The following is a 20,141-nucleotide window of genomic DNA, read 5'->3' as shown; positions in this document are numbered from 1 at the left end:
AAAATAAGAGAAAAAAAAATGTGTATACTATAACATACAACTGTGATACCTGGACAATAAAATATCAAACCACTCGAGTGCCCATTCAAAAGTGTTATTTTTTTTTTTATTTTTATTTTTTAAAGTCCAACAATAACTAATAAAAGCTTAGCTTAAGGATCTGTGCAGTGAAGAATGACGACAGGTCCGCCGGTCCGAAGTTGGGATGATCTTCGACCACCTTTATTGATATCCGGGTCACGGCACCAATGTGACCTTTGGTCTAATCTGGCCCAGTCTGACCCACTCTTCACAAGCACACACACTCAGGATGTGGATGATATTCAGTTTATTTTCTGCACACAAAGCAGTAAAAATGAGAGAATAGTGAGTCATTGAGATGATCTACAGCTCCATCCACAGCAGTTCTCTCTAACTCTGCTTTCAATATAACTAACAATTTACTCAAAATGTATTTAACAAGACAAATAAAAATAAATAAAAATTCTGAATTGTAATTTTTTTCCAAGAAATTATACAACATGGCTTTGATTTTTTTTCCTTTCTTCTTAAATTTAAATGTTGTGATCGTATAGTGCATTTAACATTAATTAAGAATATGAATAACATTGAATAAAATTATTTGAACATTAATACAGCATAGCAGTTTGCAATAAACATTTGCAAAACAAAGTAAATGCTATATAATAAACAATTACCTGCACACAAAGCAGTAAAAATGAGAGAATAGTGAGTCATTGAGATGATCTACAGCTCCATCCACAGCAGTTCTCTCTAACTCTGCTGCAGATAGTTCAAACTCAGCGCGCAATAGCGCCACCGGCGCGTCCAATAGGATGTATTATCACATTACAGCAGGATTTATCCAAAGAACCCTCTGTAATATTCATCCCGTTACATATATAATCTATATAATCTGTAAACAGTAGAGGTCACACTGAGTTGTAGCCCAGTGAATTGGAGCCATAGGGAACTGAACCGTACAGTCAGAGTATTGACTCCTGACTTACTGAGAATCTCTTTCTTGTGTGTGTGTGTGTGTGTGTGTGTGTGTGTGTGTGTGTGTGTGTGTGTGTGTGTGTGTGTGTGTGTGTGTGTAAATGTAGTAAATGTAGTGAAAAGTGTTAAAATGTAGTGGGTATGAAACAGAAAAGAGCGCATTACTCTCATTGGGCGTTTCTAATTATAAACCCCGCCCCTCCCTGCTCATGCCCCGCCCCTCCTCTCCAGGCCCCGGTCAGTAGTTACAGTCACTTCTCTCTTCTTCCTCTCTTCACTCCTGCAGTAAACATGATGGTCTTTGGATTAAAGTCGCTGTTTGTGATTCTGCTGCTGTTTCCGGCCGCTCTGCTGTCCGGAGGTGAGTTTTATTACACACTTTATAATCCTGCTTACACACACACACACACACACACACACGCACGCACGCGCACGCACGCACACACACACACGGTGTGTATGACGTGGCATTAAACTCCAGCTCTGCTCCATTCATTTCTCTGTCCGTCACCACACACACACACACACACACACACACACACACACACACACACACACACACACGTGTACTTTACTCTTTTATACAGAACATGTTTATAATGTTAATATAAAGAGTATAATCTCAGTGAGTCGGTTTGTTTGTTTGTTTGTTTGTTTGTTTTCTCTCTCAGCCCGTTACAGCACGCGCTTCTTCTGTAACTGTGACGTCACATTCATGACACGAGAATAAATTAACTTCTCTATAATAAAGATGCAAAAAACTCAACTTCTTTCTGCAATAATATGTGTAAAGGCAGTAAAGCGAGATGACGTGTCCTAAACACGCACGCGCGCACACACACACACACACACACACACACACACACACACACAAGTATGATGATAATCTGGACATGTGCTCTGGAGGAACCTTTTAACCGTCATGAAGAACTTGTGAAGAACATTTTTTCCTCTCGGGTGGGAAGAATACAAAAGCAGCTAAAATTATAAATATAATTATTAAGCTCAGTATTAAAATTCAGATTATTTACAACAAATATTCAGATGATGAGGAAAGAACATAAAGTTTAGTGTTTAATATGAATAAAAAATACAGAGTTCATAAATAAAGCTGTTTGCAGACAGACAAACTGCACAATAAGACTCGTGCCTCCTCACGTCCCCTCACATCCCCTCACGTCTCGTCACATCTCCTCACGTCAGCTCACGTCCCCTCATGTCCCCTCACGTCAGCTCACGTCCCCTCACATCCCCTCACGTCTCGTCACATCTCCTCAGGTCAGCTCACGTCCCCTCACGTCTCCTCACGTCAGCTCACGTCCCCTCATGTCCCCTCACGTCTCCTCACGTCCCCTCACGTCTCCTCACGTCCCCTCACGTCTCCTCTCCGCTACATATCCACTGTAATCAAATCAGTCAGTAAATAAACTAAATAAGTAAATAAAAGGAGGTCACATTAAAAGATGAAATTTACACTTTGAAGGTGGAGTTTACGCAGAACCTGAAGCTGAAGTGATAGATGAAGCATCAGATGGAGCAGTGGAGGAAGAGGAGGAAGATGAAGAGGACGACGAAGTTCTGGTGGAAGAGCCTCAGACAGGAGACAGGGTGAGAACAGTGTTAATGTGATGCTAATGTAGCTTTAAAGATACTAAATAAAGGAACGGCATAGATGATGTAGATCACATGAGGCTAAACTGGAAGCTATTGACTTCCATTATGTGTTAGCTACATTAGCCTCGTTGTTCATTGTTTAACTGATGTGTTTAACTGATGTGTTTAACTGATGTGTTTAAGTGACACACCGAGTGTTTAAGAGACACACCGAGTGTTTACTGAGTGTTTGTTTAACAAACACATCTGAACCTTGTTATTTCTCTCTGTAGGATGTAGATGATGCCGATGATTTAGATGAAGATTCTCAACCAGCAGATGTGACGTCTCACCCTGATGCAGACACCACTATCATCTTTGTCACAGGAGAAGGTCAGAAACAGACGTGTGTTTTATGTCACAGACTCACGTCAAGTCTGCAGCACACGTCACTCTCCTATCATATCCTCTAGGTTATAGCACTTACCGACTGGGTGAAACACTTCCCTCTAATGTGTGTAGTTGTGTTTGTGTGTTGTAGAGTTTCCAGCCAATGAGATCGTGAAGTTTCTGGTTGGTTTCAGCAATAAAGGCACTCAGGATTTTACTGTTCGCTCTCTTGAAGCATCGTTTCGTTACCCACAGGATTATCAGTTCTACATCCAGAACGTGAGTCTCAACAACAACAACAACAACAACAATAATAATAATAATAATAATATCTATTTAGGTTTATTACCATTATAATCACAGCAGATTAGTTTTTCTTCAGAATGTTGTATATGATGTGATTGTGTGTGTGTGTGTGTATATGTGTGTATGTGTGTGTAGTTTACAGCTCTGCAGTTGGATGCCGTGGTGCAGCCGGAGAGACAGGCGTCGTTTGAGTACTCGTTTATTCCCGCTCAGCCGATGGCCGGTCGTCCATTCGGTCTCGTGGTCCTGCTGAACTACCACGACTCCGAGGTTCATCACGTCACTTTACTTTATATAACACTTTAATCAGAGAATTAGTGATTATATAATTATCATATAAGTATTTTAATATCTTAGTAGCAGTGAGTGAATACTGATATTAATATGATTTATTAGTGAGATGTTTCTTTGAAAGAGATTTGATTTTAATTTAGACAAATTTTTTTGTCTCTTGAAGGGAAATGCTTTCCAGAGTGCCATTTTTAACCAGACGGTGACGATCACTGAACAGGACGAGGGCCTGGACGGAGAGACGTAAGGACAAAGCTGTGTTTACGTTAATATTATTAAATTAATGCAAACTGTGATTCTATGTATTTGGTTCATGTGATTCAGTGTAAATGATTCAGAGAAAATGATGTAAGTGATTTAGTGTAATTGTATAACTGTAAATGAGAAATATTCAGTGTAGGTGATTCAGTGTAAGTGATTCAGTGTAAGTGATTCAGTGTAAGTGATTCAGTGTATGTGATTCAGTGTACATATTTCTGTTATTGATTATCATTCTGTGAGAGTTCATGAACACATTGTTGTTATTTACAGGATGTTCATGTACATCTTCCTTGGTGGTTTGATCTCTCTAATGCTCTTCGGCACGTATCAGGTGCTTGAGTCCCGCACGGTGAGTTCCTCTCACTTCATTATCACTTCATCACATCTCACTTCACCCTATAGCTCTCTATAGTCATAAATCATGACCTTTGACCTTTTTATTTCAGAGGAAAAGAATTGCGGTGAAGGTTGAAACAGGCACCGGAGGGATGAACAATGTGGACATCAGCTGGATTCCGCAGGAAACTCTTAACATCATGAGTGAGATTCATTCCTGTCCTAATGAGCTGTTTGTCTTAAAAACATAATGGGCGTGGCTTAATATTCCAGTGAGCATGCTTGATGGACAGCGCTGTACATTTATCAGCCTTATTTTATACTTGAAAAAAAACCCACCACGTTCATTAACACTCAGGTTTATAATAAACTGGTTATGTCCTCGTGTTTTAGATAAAGCGTCTCCGAGAGCTTCACCAAGAAAACGTGCCAGGAGGACAGCAGGAGCTACAGATCAGTAACAACAACAAAACATCACCTACAAACATCAACCAGCACCACAACATCATCACATTTGCAGCATTTGGCAGACGCCTTTATCCAGAGCGACTTGTACTTAATCACATTTTATACAATTGATGGTTAAGGGCCTTGCTCAGGGGCCCAGCAGTGGTAGCTTAGAGGATTCAAACTCACAACCTTCTGTTCAGTAATCTAACATCGTAACCACTGAGTTACCACATCCCCCACATTGTGTCAGTTCTACCCTCATTTCCCTTTCATGGTTTCCATGACCGGTCTGAGCGAGTGTTAAATCTTCTTCTCAACATCTCTGAAGAAGCTCCACTGCAGTTCTGATGAACCTTCCTCAAGAGGAACTAAAAGGTATTATCATGGGCTCCGTTTCAAACCACAAAACCATTTGATTGAGTGTGCTAGAATATAAACTAGCGTTGTGCACACTGTCTAGTGCACTAGAGCTCCATTCAGAACACAACCCATGGTGAAGATCAGCAGGCTTCGTGTTTTACACCACAGACAGGAAGAAAAACACTCCACTGTCAGGTTCAGGTGTGTGTATCAGTATTAATAAAGAACAAATGGAACTCTTAAAAGAAGAGGATTAAAGTTGTTTAAACACAAATACAAAGTCAAGTGTAAATGTTCAGAGTGTTTAGAAACATGATCAGTGCTGCTGTGTGTCTCAGTGTTAAACTGGTGGCTCTTAGCTTTCATTATCTGTTAGCTACATTAGCCTTGTAGCTTCATTGTAAAACTAGAAGCAGTGTTTATTACTGCTTATACAATGAGTAGAAACTCAACATTAATTACATTTCTACTCGTTGTTGTTGTTGTTGTTGTTGTTATTATAGTGCCATAAAAACCTGTCAGACTGTGAGATGAACACTGTGCTGATCCTGTGTGTGATAAAGTTTTGGTGCTGCTGAAACATCTGTAATAAAGTGTGAAACTGTTTGTAGCTGTTGTGAAGGTGTGATGTCTGATGTCTCTGTACAACAGCGTGCTATTAAACCACACACACTTATCATCTAGTCAAAAATAATCATGAAGGATCAGGTCATGTGACAGAACAGAGGATTTTGTGTGTGTGTAAATGATTCCGGTAAGAAATGAAGACATTAATAACCACAGTTTTACAACAGAAACGGTCACACACACACACACACACACCCCTAAATTTATTAGGTTGGGGCAGTGTCATTCCCTGCTAGTCTCCACCAGCCCTCAGGGCAGTTCCTATTTTTAATAACAACAATATTTACAGGGCTCTCAAGTTTTGAAGTCAGGCAAGAGTGACATTTCCACATTTATTAATGTATTGTGTGTGTGTATGTGTGTGTGTGTGTGTGTGTGTGTGGGGGGGGGGGGGGTTGTGTGTGAGAGAGAGAGAGCGAGAGATTATGACTGGTGTTTATTGTAAGTGTTTGTTACCTTTTTAGACCCCTTTATCATGTGTAATGTTGCTCCCATATAAAACAGTTCAGCACAAGCTCAGACATTTTTAGGGACATGATTGAGGACAATGTCTCGTCCAGAGACAAACTGTTTCGTGTTGAGGTTTTGTTCAAACAAAAATCTTAAAACTTACCCAGATACAATAGTGCTGTTTTCTGATTGGCTGTTGTGTAGCCTCTTGTTTTGATTGGCTGATAAGTGTCAGGCTCAACTAAAAGCTCCAGAGGAGACGCGCTTGGTTCCTGCCCGGTTCCATAGAGACAGCGGTGCGAACTGATACATGAGGGACTGTCACGTTAATGTGTGACACTTGAGAGCCCTGTATATATATATATAAAGCTGCCCTACAGACACACATCTAATGAGTCACTTATTATTGACTAAAGTTACAACAATACAAATATCTGATAGAACGACAGGCAGACAGACAGACAGAACGACAGACAGACAGACAGACAGAACGACAGACTGAATGACAGACCGACAGACTGAATGACAGACAGACAGACAGACAGACAGAAAGATAGACAGACAGACCGACAGACTGAATGAGTAAATGAGCTGAAGATCAACTCAAATCTCTCAAATCCTTTAAATCTCTGGACACTAAAGAGCTTCTTAACATTTGAACAGAATGGAAAGTGTTTGGAGTTTTGAATGAGGAACATTAACACACGTCCACGCTGTGACAGAAACACAGAAACACGTCTCTGTAGAAAACATTTAATATTTTGGTGTCTTATGTTTTTTTTTTTTTTTTTGTTGGTTGTTTTTTTTGAGTGCAGATAAAAGTAGAAAAAACATCTGGAACATTGCACATGAATAAATGCATTCAGTCAAAACTGCAAAAGAGAAGAAAGTCACAGAGAAGAGCAGAAGCACTAAAGGTGAGGGATGAAGTTACTGAAACACATCGCATGTTTATTTCTCTTTAGTACGTCTGATTTACCAGAAAAAAGAAAGACCTGCAAAATACCAAGTGTAAAGATTCAACACTACATCAGGAGCCGCAGAGTCACTCGTCTGCTCTCTAACTACACCGGACTACAAGGCTGAAGGAGTAATGTGCTAGCTCATGGGTTTAATGGCACAATCGGCAACGGCACACACACACACACACACACACACACACACACACACACACCAGCTCAGTTAGAAACACTGCATTGAAATCATGACAATCTGAAATACATTCAAATGAAACGCAAGGCATTAACTCAGTGTGACGAGCCGTAAAACTGCTGATCGACAGTAACTTCAGGTCTAAAGAGTTTATTCTTATCCTTTACTACTGAATGTTTCTTACTTCACTACAGATTTATTTTAAAAATGTTAAATCACTTATACTGAACCTTCGAACTCATCAAAACTGTAACCAGAACAGATTTCAGGGATGTGTTCCAATACTGTGTTAAATCCCCTCGTCCGCTTCCCCTCGTCCACTTTTGAAGTGATAGAGGAAGTGAAGGCAGAGGAAGTGATGAAAGTCATGAAAATACTAAAACTTAATATATATTTTTTTCTCTAAAGTGCCTCTGATGGCAGAGTCGTTCCCCCTGACTCAGAGTAACTCTTATTTAATAAATTATTTATTGTATTTAATATGTGTCTTTAGCTAACACCAGCTTAATGTAGTTAATACTTTTTTAATCTATTAGCTAATGATTTGTGTGTTGCTAATACGCTAGCTTATTTCACAGCATGCTAACGCAGGCTAATCAGTGTGTATGTGGTCAGGGGGATCTGCCTCACACACCTTACATCTAATGCTGCACGATCCCACTCTGTTCTTCCATACAGTAATAATCAATCAGTCAGAATCTCTGTAATCTACATTTATATTTCTCTCTCTCTCTCTCTCTCTCTCTCTCTCTCTCTCTCTCTCTCTACACAAATATTCTGGACTCTATATGTACATGTGTTTACTTGGTGATTTGTGTTTGCTGTAAAGTGGTTGGTGACCTCAGTGTTCATATCACAGTATTTAATCTCAGTTTCCTCTTCACACCTCACACTGAAGTCCCAGTTTATTTCACAGGAAAATAATTTCTCTGACGGATCATTTCAACATGTTGGACCTGGAAAATAATAAAAAAAACTTTAAGTACATAAATGTATAAACACACAGATAGTGACTGAATGTAGAGCGAGGTGTGTGTGTGTGTGTGTGTGTGTGTGTGTGTGTGTGTGTCACAAACTGCTATGATTAAGTCATTAAACTCAAACATCATTTAATCTGGATGAATAAACTGGAATTTAACACCAACTGTAACACATTCCATTAAAAGGAATGTAAAAAATCTTTAGTTCAGTAAACAAACCAAACAACTGTACACACTACACACTACACACTACACACACTACACACTACACACTACACACACTACACACTACACACTACACACACTACACACTACACACACTACACACTACACACTACACACACTACACACACTACACACTACACACTACACACTACACACACTACACACTACACACTACACACACTACACACTACACACACTACACACACTACACACTACACATTACACACTACACACACTACACACTACACACACTACACACACTACACACACTACACACTACACACTACACACACTACACACTACACACACTACACACTACACACACTACACACTACACACTACACACACTACACACTACACACTACACACACTACACACTACACACACTACACACTACACATTACACACTACACACTACACACTACACACACTACACACTACACACACTACACACTACACACACTACACATTACACACTACACACACTACACACTACACACTACACACTACACATTAAACACTACACACACTACACACTACACACACTACACACCACACACTACACACTACACACACTACACACTACACACACTACACACTACACACACTACACACTACACACTACACACACTACACACTACACACTACACACACTACACACACTACACACTACACACACTACACACACTACACACTACACACTACACACTACACACACTGCACACTACACACACTACACACTACACACACTACACACACTACACACTACACATTACACACTACACACTACACACACTACACACTACACACTACACACACTACACACACTACACACTACACACTACACACACTACACACTACACACACTACACACTACACACACTACACACTACACACTACACACACTACACACTACACACACTACACACTACACACACTACACACTACACATTACACACTACACACTACACACTACACACTACACACACTACACACTACACACACTACACACTACACACTACACATTACACACTACACACACTACACACTACACACTACACATCAAACACTACACACACTACACACTACACACCACACACTACACACTACACACACTACACACTACACACACTACACATTACACACACTACACACTACACACACTACACACTACACACTACTCACTACACACACTACACACTACACACACTACACACACTACACACTACACACACTACACACTACACATTACACACTACACACTACACACACTACACACACTACACACTACACATTACACACACTACACACTACACAGTACACACTACACACACTACACACTACACACACTACACACTACACACTACACACACTACACAAACTACACACACTACACACTACACACACTACACACTACACATTACACACTACACACACTACACACACTACACACTACACACTACACACACTACACACACTACACACTACACACACACTACACACACTACACACTACACACTACACACACTACACACTACACACTACACACTACACACACTACACACACTACACACTACACCCTACACACTACACACACTACACACTACACATTACACATTACACACTACACATTACACACTACACATTACACACTACACACTACACATTACACACTACACACTACACACACTACACATTACACACTACACCCTACACACTACACACACTACACACTACACACTACACACACTAAACATTACACACTACACACTACACATTACACACTACACATTACACACTACACACTACACATTACACACTACACATTACACACTACACACTACACACAGCTCTTTACGCTCATTTTCCAGCTTTACGTGATGATTAATGTTCCAGCTGCTGTAGAGATTTAGAGGAGCGTCTTGTAGACCTCAGTGGATTTAATAAGTGTAACAGTGGTGCAGTGATACACAAAGCTGGGATGGTGATGAGAACGAGTGTGTGTGTGAGTGTGTGTGTGTTCGGACCTGTTTCACCTTCAGGACAGGTGTCTCTTGTTGCTGCCGCGGCTCAGGCTGGTGGAGCTGCTGTTGCGTGAGAGACTGGGACTGGCTGCTCCTGATGGAGAAGTGATGGAGGTGGAGGACATGGTGGGACTGATCTCACTGGGACAACCGTACTGAAGCAGGATCTCCACACAACCCTGACTACCTGCTCGCCGAGCAAGAGCCAGAGCCGTCTGTCCTCCAGAGTCTACACTCCTTACATCACTGCCATACTGGGACACAGAGAGACAGCAGGGGTGGGGGGGGGGCAGCAAGAGGGAGACAGAGAGAGAGAGAAATCATTTGAAAGGATTCCTCAGCACGATCGATGTGATGTTCTCACACCTGATGTTCTCACACCTGATGTTCTCACACCTGATGATGTTCTAACACCTGATGTTCTCACACCTGATGTTCTCACACCTAATATAGATGTTCACACACCTGATGATGTTCTCACACCTGATGTTCACACACCTGATGATGTTCACACACCTGATGATGTTCTCACACCTGATGTTCTCACACCTGATGATGTTCTCACACCTGATGATGTTCTCACACCTGATGTTCACACACCTGATGATGTTCACACACCCGATGTTCACAGAGCTGATATTCACACACCCAATGATGTTCACACACCCGATGATGTTCTCACACCTGATGTTCTCACACCTGATGTTCTCACACCGGATGATGTTCACACACCCGATGATGTTCTCACACCTGATGTTCACACACCTGATGATGTTCTCACACCTGATGTTCTCACACCTGATGATGTTATCACACCTGATGATGTTCTCACACCTGATGTTCACACACCTGATGATGTTCTCACACCTGATGTTCTCACACCTGATGATGTTCTCACACCTGATGATGTTCTCACACCTGATGTTCACACACCTGATGATGTTCACACACCCGATGTTCACACACCCAATGATGTTCACACACCCGATGATGTTCACACACCCGATGATGTTCTCACACCTGATGTTCCTGCTGCTCAGTGCCTTATTCAGTGATGGTTTCAGTAGTTGGCTTTAGAAGCTGTGTATAACTAACACTGTTTTTCATCAGGCCACGCCCACAAAACACAAAGTAACATAAGCGACCCATCGTCTGTTAGCAGGAAAAACTGCCAGTGATTTTTTTTGTTATAACCTGGAAGTGCAACTGGACAGAGCTGAACCTCAGGTCATAGCCATGGTGATGACTTTTATCTGAAAGTGTAAGTGAGGTTCAGATCCTCACCCAGATCAGCAGCTGTGTCATCACCACGTCTCCCAGCTGACACGCCACATGCAGCGCTGACTGGGACTGGTGCACACCTCCGTTACCGTAGCGAATCATATAGGGAGGCGGAGCATTGATCTCCTCCTTTGTGCTGTGAGCTAACAGGAGGAGGAATCTGGGAAGGTCCCTGTCAATCACAGCGGCGTGGAGGCGGGCCGAGAGAGGAGTGTCCGATCCGTCAGTCAGAGAGGAAAGAGGAGCTAGAAACAACTTCTGCTCATATTTCCCCCGAATCCAGGCCTCACGTTCCTCCCTGTACACACACACACACACACACACACACACCCTGCTCTTAAAATCCCTAAACTGTGAATCTGTGTGTCTTTAAATTATTTATCTGTATGTGTTTATCTGTGTCACTCCTTCACTCTGTGATGTTCTGTTAAAGTCTTTCCTCTCTTCCACTCACCTCGTGGCATCGGGTCGTGGTTTCTGGCGTCCTCTCGTGCGTTTCTCCCAGATGCTGTTGGTCATGTGGTTTCCGATGGCGATGAGGACCAGCGTGAGCTCGTATGGCCAGTCATCCAGGTCCAGAGAGCGGACGCGGGACAGGTGAGTGCCCAGGTTCCTGTGGATCCCTGAACACTCGATACAGATCAGAGCCCCGACGTTCAGACTCGCCCATGTGGGATCTGTGTATGGAGAGTTTTTGTTTGTGTGGGGATTTTGGTCAGACAGCCCTCAGGTGTCACATGGCAGTGTAAAGACTAACACGTGTAAAGTGTAATGTTAAATGTATGGATTGTGTAGATGAAGCTTCTGATTTGTGTTCAGGTTTAATAATGAATTTTCCTCCACATAAACACTCACTGGGTGCGTCACAATCCACACAGTACGCATTCCCTTTAGCGTTCCGTACGGCCTGAATCGCCACGGCTTCACTTAGACTGTTCCTCCTCGCCTGTAACACACAAACACACATTACACAGATGATACCCACTCAGGGTGATATGATGCTCAGGCCTGCACAGAGAAGTTATAAGAGGTTGTAGGTCACCTTGTGCCTGCTGCTCTCACAGCTCTGTAAACTGGCGAGGATCTGATTCTCAATGTTCTGAACCCACAAGTCTCTTTCCTCTGAACTCTGAGCCTCGAAATGCCACGTCTGCCCTGAACTGGACACGATCAGGAACTCACAGTTCTCATCATCTACACACACACACACACACACACACCATTAAAGTATAACTGTATGAATCAGGTCAGAATGTCTAATGAACTCTTTTCTAGGGCACTACAGAGTGCAGGGAAACGTAGGGAATAAGTGAGTGAGGAGAGATTTAGGACACAGATCAGGAAATGAACACAATTCTGTTTGCTCTGATTCTCAGATCAAAACAATGTTGTCTGACACACATGAGGGATGATGAGTGAGGGATGATGAGTGAGGGATGATGAGTGAGGGATGAGGGATGAGTGATGATGAGTGAGGGATGAGGGATGAGTGATGATGAGTGAGGGATGATGAGTGAGGGATGATGAGTGAGGGATGATGAGTGAGGGATGAGGGATGAGTGATGATGAGTGAGGGATGATGAGTGAGGGATGATGAGTGAGGGATGATGAGTGAGGGATGATGAGTGAGGGATGAGGGATGAGTGATGATGAGTGAGGGATGATGAGTGAGGGATGAGGGATGAGTGATGATGAGTGAGGGATGATGAGTGAGGGATGAGGGATGAGTGATGATGAGTGAGTGATGATGAGTGAGGGATGATGAGTGAGGGATGATGAGTGAGGGATGAGGGATGAGTGATGATGAGTGAGGGATGATGAGTGAGGGATGAGGGATGAGTGATGATGAGTGAGGGATGATGAGTGAGGGATGAAGAGTGAGGGATGATGAGTGAGGGATGAGGGATGAGTGATGATGAGTGAGGGATGATGAGTGAGGGATGAGGGATGAGTGATGATGAGTGAGGGATGATGAGTGAGGGATGATGAGTGAGGGATGATGAGTGAGGGGTGAGGGATGAGGGATGAGGGATGAGTGATGATGAGTGAGGGATGATGAGTGAGGGATGATGAGTGAGGGATGATGAGTGAGGGATGAGGGATGAGTGATGATGAGTGAGTGATGATGAGTGAGGGATGATGAGTGAGGGATGATGAGTGAGGGGTGAGGGATGAGGGATGAGTGATGATGTATGAGACTGTATAAAGTCTGCAGTGAGAGTAAACTGCGTCTTTCACTTCATTACCTGTCCTGTTTATGTTTTTCAGGCTGCCAAAGCTTTTTATTTTCCACATTTTGCGTTTGGCTGAAGGACAAAAAGATGAGAAAACACAAGAGGAAACAGAAAACATTATTTCATCTCACTGTGTCCTGAACAGGAAAAAGGAAGACAGAAGACACACAGTGGGTCAAGCTGAAGAACATTGTGAGCGTCGGTGATGGAGTCCCACCACAGTAAGGTTATTAACGTCCAGAGGTGGGAAGTAATGGAGTAAAAATACTTCGTTACTGTACTTAAGTAAATTTTTCTGGTATCAGTACTTTACTCCACTATTTATTTTTCGGACAACTTTTTACTTTTACTCATTACATTTTTACACAAACATCTGTACTTTTTACTTCTTACATTTTCAAAACAGACTCGTTACTTTTAGTATTATTTCTTCTCATTGAGCGCTGTTTCCAGCCTATCATCCTATCATTGTGCGTTTTTTTCACCATGTGACTGGTGTATTATTTACTGGCTATCGGACATAGACTAAGGATAGCGGAGCTAACAATGAGCAGCACGTCTACAAAAGGAATGGCTAATGTTAATTCAAAAGGAGTCACCGATGTTAAAATAACTAACAACGAGGACATTCCTGAACACCCATGGCCATATATGAGGGAGATGTTGGAAATAATCGGCGTCAAAAAGGATTCCTGGCGAATGCGTTGCGAATTGTGTCAAGCCAAAAAACACGAAGTGCTTAATTTAATTAACATTAATTTTGTCAGCATGTCCCAGCGTACTCTCTGATCTCTGAGTCACATTCTTCTTCCTGCGCTGCTTCTTCCTGTCTGCTGTAGGAGATGTGCTCGGCTCTTTCATTAACGTCGGGTTTAACACACCCTCGATATCTGACATCACATCATATAACACCAGAACACACTGATTTAATGTCCTTCATTTATAGATGTATAAAAATCTAAACTCATAAAATAAAAATGACACACTGAAATATTACAGTTCATGATACACAAAGTAGAATTTAATAATAAATAATAAAGCTGTTATTGTTAGTAAATTACTGTAGTGTAAGAAGAATAAAACAGTTAGCATTGTGCTGCTAATAATATTCACGTCGTTACAGTGACTCTGTAACATCACTCAACCCTGTGGGTGATTGTGTGTATGATTGTGTTACACACCGATGTTGTGCACAGAGGAGAGAGTAAACGGGGTTCTCTGGCCGTATGCTCCTGCACCATCATCTACTGATAGATGAGCACTTGCCAACATCGAGGCTGAAACATACACATGCACACACACACACACACACACACACACACACACACACACACACACACACACACACACATACACACACACGGTTACACAAAAGCAGCTACATGAACGAGATATAAATGAACATCAGAGCAGAGTTTAGTGCCAAGTATCAAACACACTGCTGAGTAATCTGAGCTGTAGGGGGCGCACTCACCTGAAGAAGTGTCATCTGCTGTTTGCTCACCCTGGAATGTTCCATTCAGCCCAGGTGGGGGTGCAGAGGATGGAACAGCCCGTGGGGGGCGTTTTCCTGGAACTTTAACCGTCACACGAAGCAAATCGATTTCTTTACCGTTAACATTCTGCATGTAGTCCTGCAACACACACACACACACACACACACACACACACACAGAACTCATTCATTCATTCATTCATCTTCTACCTCTTATCTGAACTACCTCGGGTCACGAGGAGCCTGTGCCTACCTCAGGCGTCATCGGGCATCAAGGCAGGATACACCCTGGACGGAGTGCCAACCCATCACACACACACACACTCTCATTCACTCACGCAATCACACACTACGGACAATTTTCCAGAGATGCCAATCAACCTACCATGCATGTCTTTGGACCGGGGGAGGAAACCGGAGTACCCGGAGGAAACCCCCGAGGCACGGGGAGAACATGCAAACTCCACACACACAAGGTGGAGGCGGGAATCGAACCCCGACCCTGGAGGTGTGAGGCGAACGTGCTAACCACTAAGCCACCGTGACCCCCACACAGAACTCAGTAGTACCAATTATAATAGTAATTAAATATACATGTCTGTCTCTGTCTATTTATTTACAGAAAATCACTCTACATGAATTCACTTCCTGTCTGTGTTCTATACTGTCCTACATGATTAAGTAAGAAGTGTATGATGATGGTGTGATACTCACGCTGACGTTGGCATGGTAACTCAGGGTGCCATTAGTGGTTAATGTCACATATTTTTTCTTCCACTCCTGTTTAAGAGAACTTCCACTGCGCTTCAGCAGCACACTCTGTACAGAACACACAGCACTTCAGGCTCAGACTCTTATTAAAGCTCAAATTCACACAACACTCTCACACACAACACTCTCTTACAACACTCTCTCACACAACACTCTCACACACAACACTCTCTTACAACACTCTCTCACACAACACTCTCACACACAACACTCTCTTACAACACTCTCTCACACAACACTCTCACACAACGCTCTCTCACACAACACTCTGTCACACAACACTCTCACACAACACTCTCTCACACAACACTCTCACACAACGCTCTCACACAACACTCTGTCACACAACACTCTCACACAACACTCTGTCACACAACACTCTCACACAACACTCTGTCACACAACACTCTCACACAACACTCTGTCACACAACACTCTCACACAACACTCTGTCACACAACACTCTCACACAACACTTTCTCACACAACACTCTCACACAACACTCTCATACAACACTCTCTCACACAACACTCTGTCACACAACACTCTCACACAACATTCTCACACACAACACTCTCACACAACACTCTCTCATGCAACACTCTGTCACACAACACTCTGTCACACAACACTCTGTCACACAACACTCTCACACACAACACTTTCTCATACAACACTGTCACACAACAATCTGTCACACAACACTCTGTCACACAATACTTTCTCATACAACACTCTGTCACACAACACTCTCTCACACAACACTCTCTCACACAACACTCTCACACAACACTCTCTCACACAACAATCTGTCGTACAACACTCTCTCACACAACACTCTCACACAACACTCTGTCACACAACACTCTCTCATACAACACTCTCTCATACAACAATCTCTCACACAACACTCTCTCATACAACACTCTCTCACACAACACTCTCTCACACAACACTCTCTCATACAACACTCTCTCATACAACACTCTCACACAACACTCTCATACAACACTCTCACACAACAATCTCTCACACAACACTCTCATACAACACTCTCTCATACAACACTCTCACACAACACTCTCTCATACAACACTCTCACACAACAATCTCTCACACAACACTCTCATACAACACTCTCTCATACAACACTCTCTCACACAACACTCTCTCACACAACACTCTCTCACACAACAATCTCTCACACAACACTCTCACACACAACACTCTGTCACACAACACTCTCTCACACAACACACTCTCACACAACACACTCTCACACAACACTCTCTCACACAACACTCTCTCACACAACACTCTCTCACACAACAATCTCTCACACAACACTCTCACACACAACACTCTCTCACACAACACACTCTCACACAACACACTCTCACACATCACTCTCTCACACAACACTCTCTCATACAACACTCTCTCATACAACACTCTCTCACACAACACTCTCACACAACACTCTCTCACACAACACTCTCTCATACAACACTCTCTCACACAACACTCTCACACAACACTCTCTCACACAACACTCTCACACAACACTCTCACACAACACTCTTACACACAACACTCTCTCACACAACACTCTCTCACACAACACTCTTACACACAACACTCTCTCACACAACACTCTCTCACACAACACTCTCTCACACAACACTCTTACACACAACACTCTCTCACACAACACTCTCTCACACAACACTCTCTCACACAACACTCTCACACAACACTCTCACACAACACTCTCTCACACAACACTCTCTCACACAACACTCTTACACACAACACTCTCTCACACAACACTCTCTCACACAACAAGGTTAACGCTTTACTGATGGAAATGCAGGTCATGTTTGTTCTTGGTGGATTAGACCTTCTACACTGGTAGAAAAGTGACACCTCTATCAAACTTGCTCAAACATGCTGCTGCCGCAAGGTGATGCAGGAGGAACCCACAGTAGCAGATCTAAGTGGGTGGTGTTGATTTTAGTGGGTGGTGTTGATCTAAGTGGGTGGTGTTGATCTAAGTGGTGGTGTTGATATAAGTGGGTGGTGTTGATATAAGTGGGTGGTGTTGATCTAAGCGGGTGGTGTTGATATAAGTGGGTGGTGTTGATATAAGTGGGTGGTGTTGATATAAGTGGGTGGTGTTGATCTAAGTGGGTGGTGTTGATCTAAGCGGGTGGTGTTGATATAAGTGGGTGGTGTTGATATAAGTGGGTGGTGTTGATATAAGTGGGTGGTGTTGATATAAGTGGGTGGTGTTGATCTAAGTGGGTGGTGTTGATATAAGCGGGTGGTGTTGATCTAAGTGGATGGTCTCCTGCTGCATGCTGGGGCTGAGCCCAGGAGTTAGTTAGGATAATAAGGGTACAGTAGATGGGGAAGCATGTGGAGAGGCTGCAGCATCTACATTTAGGGGCCCAATCAACATGAAGGTCGAGTTTCATGGCTGAAATAAACATATATACTAACACATAAACAAACACATGCAGTACACACCTGTTTAATTGGGATTGTGCGACCGATTCCAAAATCTATTTTACTGTCTGTACTCCTCCGGTCTGAGTCACTCCCTCTACGGAGCTACACAACAACAACAAACAGGAGTAAAGTGTAAAAATAAAGTGTACAGAAATGTTAGGGTTCAGGGATTAGAGGTTAGGCATTGATCTGTAGGGATTAGGGATTAGGGATTAGGGATTAGGGTACAGGGTAAAGGATTTAGGCTCAGGGGATTAGCATTTAAAGATTACGGATTATGGTTCATGGTTGATGGATTAGGGATTGAGGTTCTGGGATTGGGGTAAATGCAGTAGATTAGAGGACGTGACTGACTGTGAACTGAGATGTTCGGCTGAGTTTCTCTCCTCCAGATGCCATGCTGATGTGTTTATGAGTGATCACAGGAGTGGAGGGAAGAGAGGAGGAGTAATCACTGCTCTGACCTCCATTACTGGCCTAAAAACAACCACAAGACAAAACACACACACACACACACACACACACACACACACACACACGCGCGCGCACGCACACACCACATTGACTCAATAGGAATTAGCAATATTTTATTTCTCCAGTGCTCACACACATCAGTAAGATACAAAATCCTATAGGTGTCTGAGGTGCGTGTGTGTGTGTGTGTGTGTGTGTGTGTGTGTGTATGTGTTTGGGTGTGCGTGTGTGTATGTGTGTGTTTTTGTGTATATATGTGTGTATGTGTGTTTGTGTGTATATATGTGTGTGTGAGTTTGTGTGTGTGTTTTTGTGTGTGTATGTTTATGTGTGTGTGTGTTTGTGTGTGTTTTTGTGTATATGTGTGTGTATATATGTGTGTGTATGTGTGTATATATGTGTGTGTGTGTATGTGTGTGTTTTTGTGTATATATGTGTGTGTATGTGTGTGTGTGTGAGTTTGTGTGTGTGTTTTTGTGTATATATGTGTGTGTGTGTTTGTGTGTGTGTGTATATGTTTATATGTGTGTGTGTGTTTGTGTGTGTTTTTGTGTATATGTGTGTGTATATATATGTGTGTGTATGTGTGTGTATATATGTGTGTGTGTGTATGTGTGTGTTTTTGTGTATATATGTGTGTGTATGTGTGTGTATATATGTGTGTGTGTGTTTGTGTGTGTTTTTGTGTATATGTGTGTATATATGTGTGTGTATGTGTGTTTATATATTTGTGTGTGTGTGTGTATATGTGTGTGTATATCTGTATATGTGTGTGTGTGTATGTGTATGTGTGTATATATGTGTGTGTATATCTGTATATGTGTGTGTGTGTGTGTGTATGTGTATGTGTGTGTATATATGTGTGTGTATGTGTGTGTATGTGTGCGTGTGTGTTACCTGTGGTGTAAATGTTGCACACAGTGGTGTGGA

General features: G+C 42.5%; 2 protein-coding genes across 3 annotated transcripts in view; one reads left to right on the top strand and one right to left on the bottom strand.

The window, feature by feature from the left end:
- Positions 1 to 1,225: 1,225 nt before the first annotated feature.
- LOC132837924 (translocon-associated protein subunit alpha-like) lies at positions 1,226 to 5,596 on the top strand. Its single transcript, XM_060857924.1, has 9 exons — positions 1,226 to 1,360; positions 2,483 to 2,607; positions 2,886 to 2,985; positions 3,134 to 3,261; positions 3,424 to 3,558; positions 3,746 to 3,822; positions 4,111 to 4,189; positions 4,287 to 4,380; positions 4,570 to 5,596. The coding sequence occupies exons 1-9, from the start codon at positions 1,291 to 1,293 to the stop codon at positions 4,635 to 4,637; spliced, it is 876 nt and encodes a 291-aa protein (XP_060713907.1). The 5' UTR covers positions 1,226 to 1,290; the 3' UTR covers positions 4,638 to 5,596.
- A 1,283-nt stretch (positions 5,597 to 6,879) lies between these two features.
- The window catches only part of LOC132838372 (arf-GAP with GTPase, ANK repeat and PH domain-containing protein 1-like), a 24,299-nt gene continuing 11,037 nt past the window's right edge, over positions 6,880 to 20,141 (bottom strand). Inside the window, exons 7-20 of one of the 2 annotated variants that reach the window (XM_060858655.1) lie at positions 20,109 to 20,141; positions 19,092 to 19,214; positions 18,756 to 18,839; positions 16,169 to 16,273; positions 15,434 to 15,593; positions 15,141 to 15,236; positions 14,723 to 14,849; positions 13,972 to 14,033; positions 12,768 to 12,919; positions 12,581 to 12,671; positions 12,180 to 12,402; positions 11,729 to 12,023; positions 10,448 to 10,698; positions 6,880 to 8,171 (exon numbers count right to left, since the gene is read on the bottom strand). The exon at positions 20,109 to 20,141 is cut by the window's right edge and continues 89 nt beyond it. In XM_060858655.1, the coding sequence (XP_060714638.1) occupies positions 10,459 to 10,698; positions 11,729 to 12,023; positions 12,180 to 12,402; positions 12,581 to 12,671; positions 12,768 to 12,919; positions 13,972 to 14,033; positions 14,723 to 14,849; positions 15,141 to 15,236; positions 15,434 to 15,593; positions 16,169 to 16,273; positions 18,756 to 18,839; positions 19,092 to 19,214; positions 20,109 to 20,141 (1,791 nt within the window). In that variant the 3' untranslated portion in view covers positions 6,880 to 8,171; positions 10,448 to 10,458. The remainder of the gene's footprint in view (positions 8,172 to 10,447; positions 10,699 to 11,728; positions 12,024 to 12,179; positions 12,403 to 12,580; positions 12,672 to 12,767; positions 12,920 to 13,971; positions 14,034 to 14,722; positions 14,850 to 15,140; positions 15,237 to 15,433; positions 15,594 to 16,168; positions 16,274 to 18,755; positions 18,840 to 19,091; positions 19,215 to 20,108) is intronic. The other variant, XM_060858656.1, reaches the window with a different exon arrangement.

The sequence above is a fragment of the Tachysurus vachellii genome, chromosome 22 (genome assembly GCF_030014155.1).
Source record: "Tachysurus vachellii isolate PV-2020 chromosome 22, HZAU_Pvac_v1, whole genome shotgun sequence".
Lineage (NCBI taxonomy): Eukaryota > Metazoa > Chordata > Actinopteri > Siluriformes > Bagridae > Tachysurus > Tachysurus vachellii.
Note: the sequence above shows the minus strand (reverse complement) of the source record. Positions and strands in the feature narration are given on the sequence as shown.

Excerpts from the sequence above, each read along its gene's own strand:
- LOC132837924 (XM_060857924.1), top strand. The coding sequence starts at position 1,291 with ATGATGGTCTTTGGATTAAAGTCGCTGTTTGTGATTCTGCTGCTGTTT. Across the intron at positions 3,262-3,423 it reads ATCAGTTCTACATCCAGAAC|TTTACAGCTCTGCAGTTGGA; the intron begins GTGAGTCTCAAC and ends ATGTGTGTGTAG. Across the intron at positions 3,559-3,745 it reads TGAACTACCACGACTCCGAG|GGAAATGCTTTCCAGAGTGC; the intron begins GTTCATCACGTC and ends TGTCTCTTGAAG.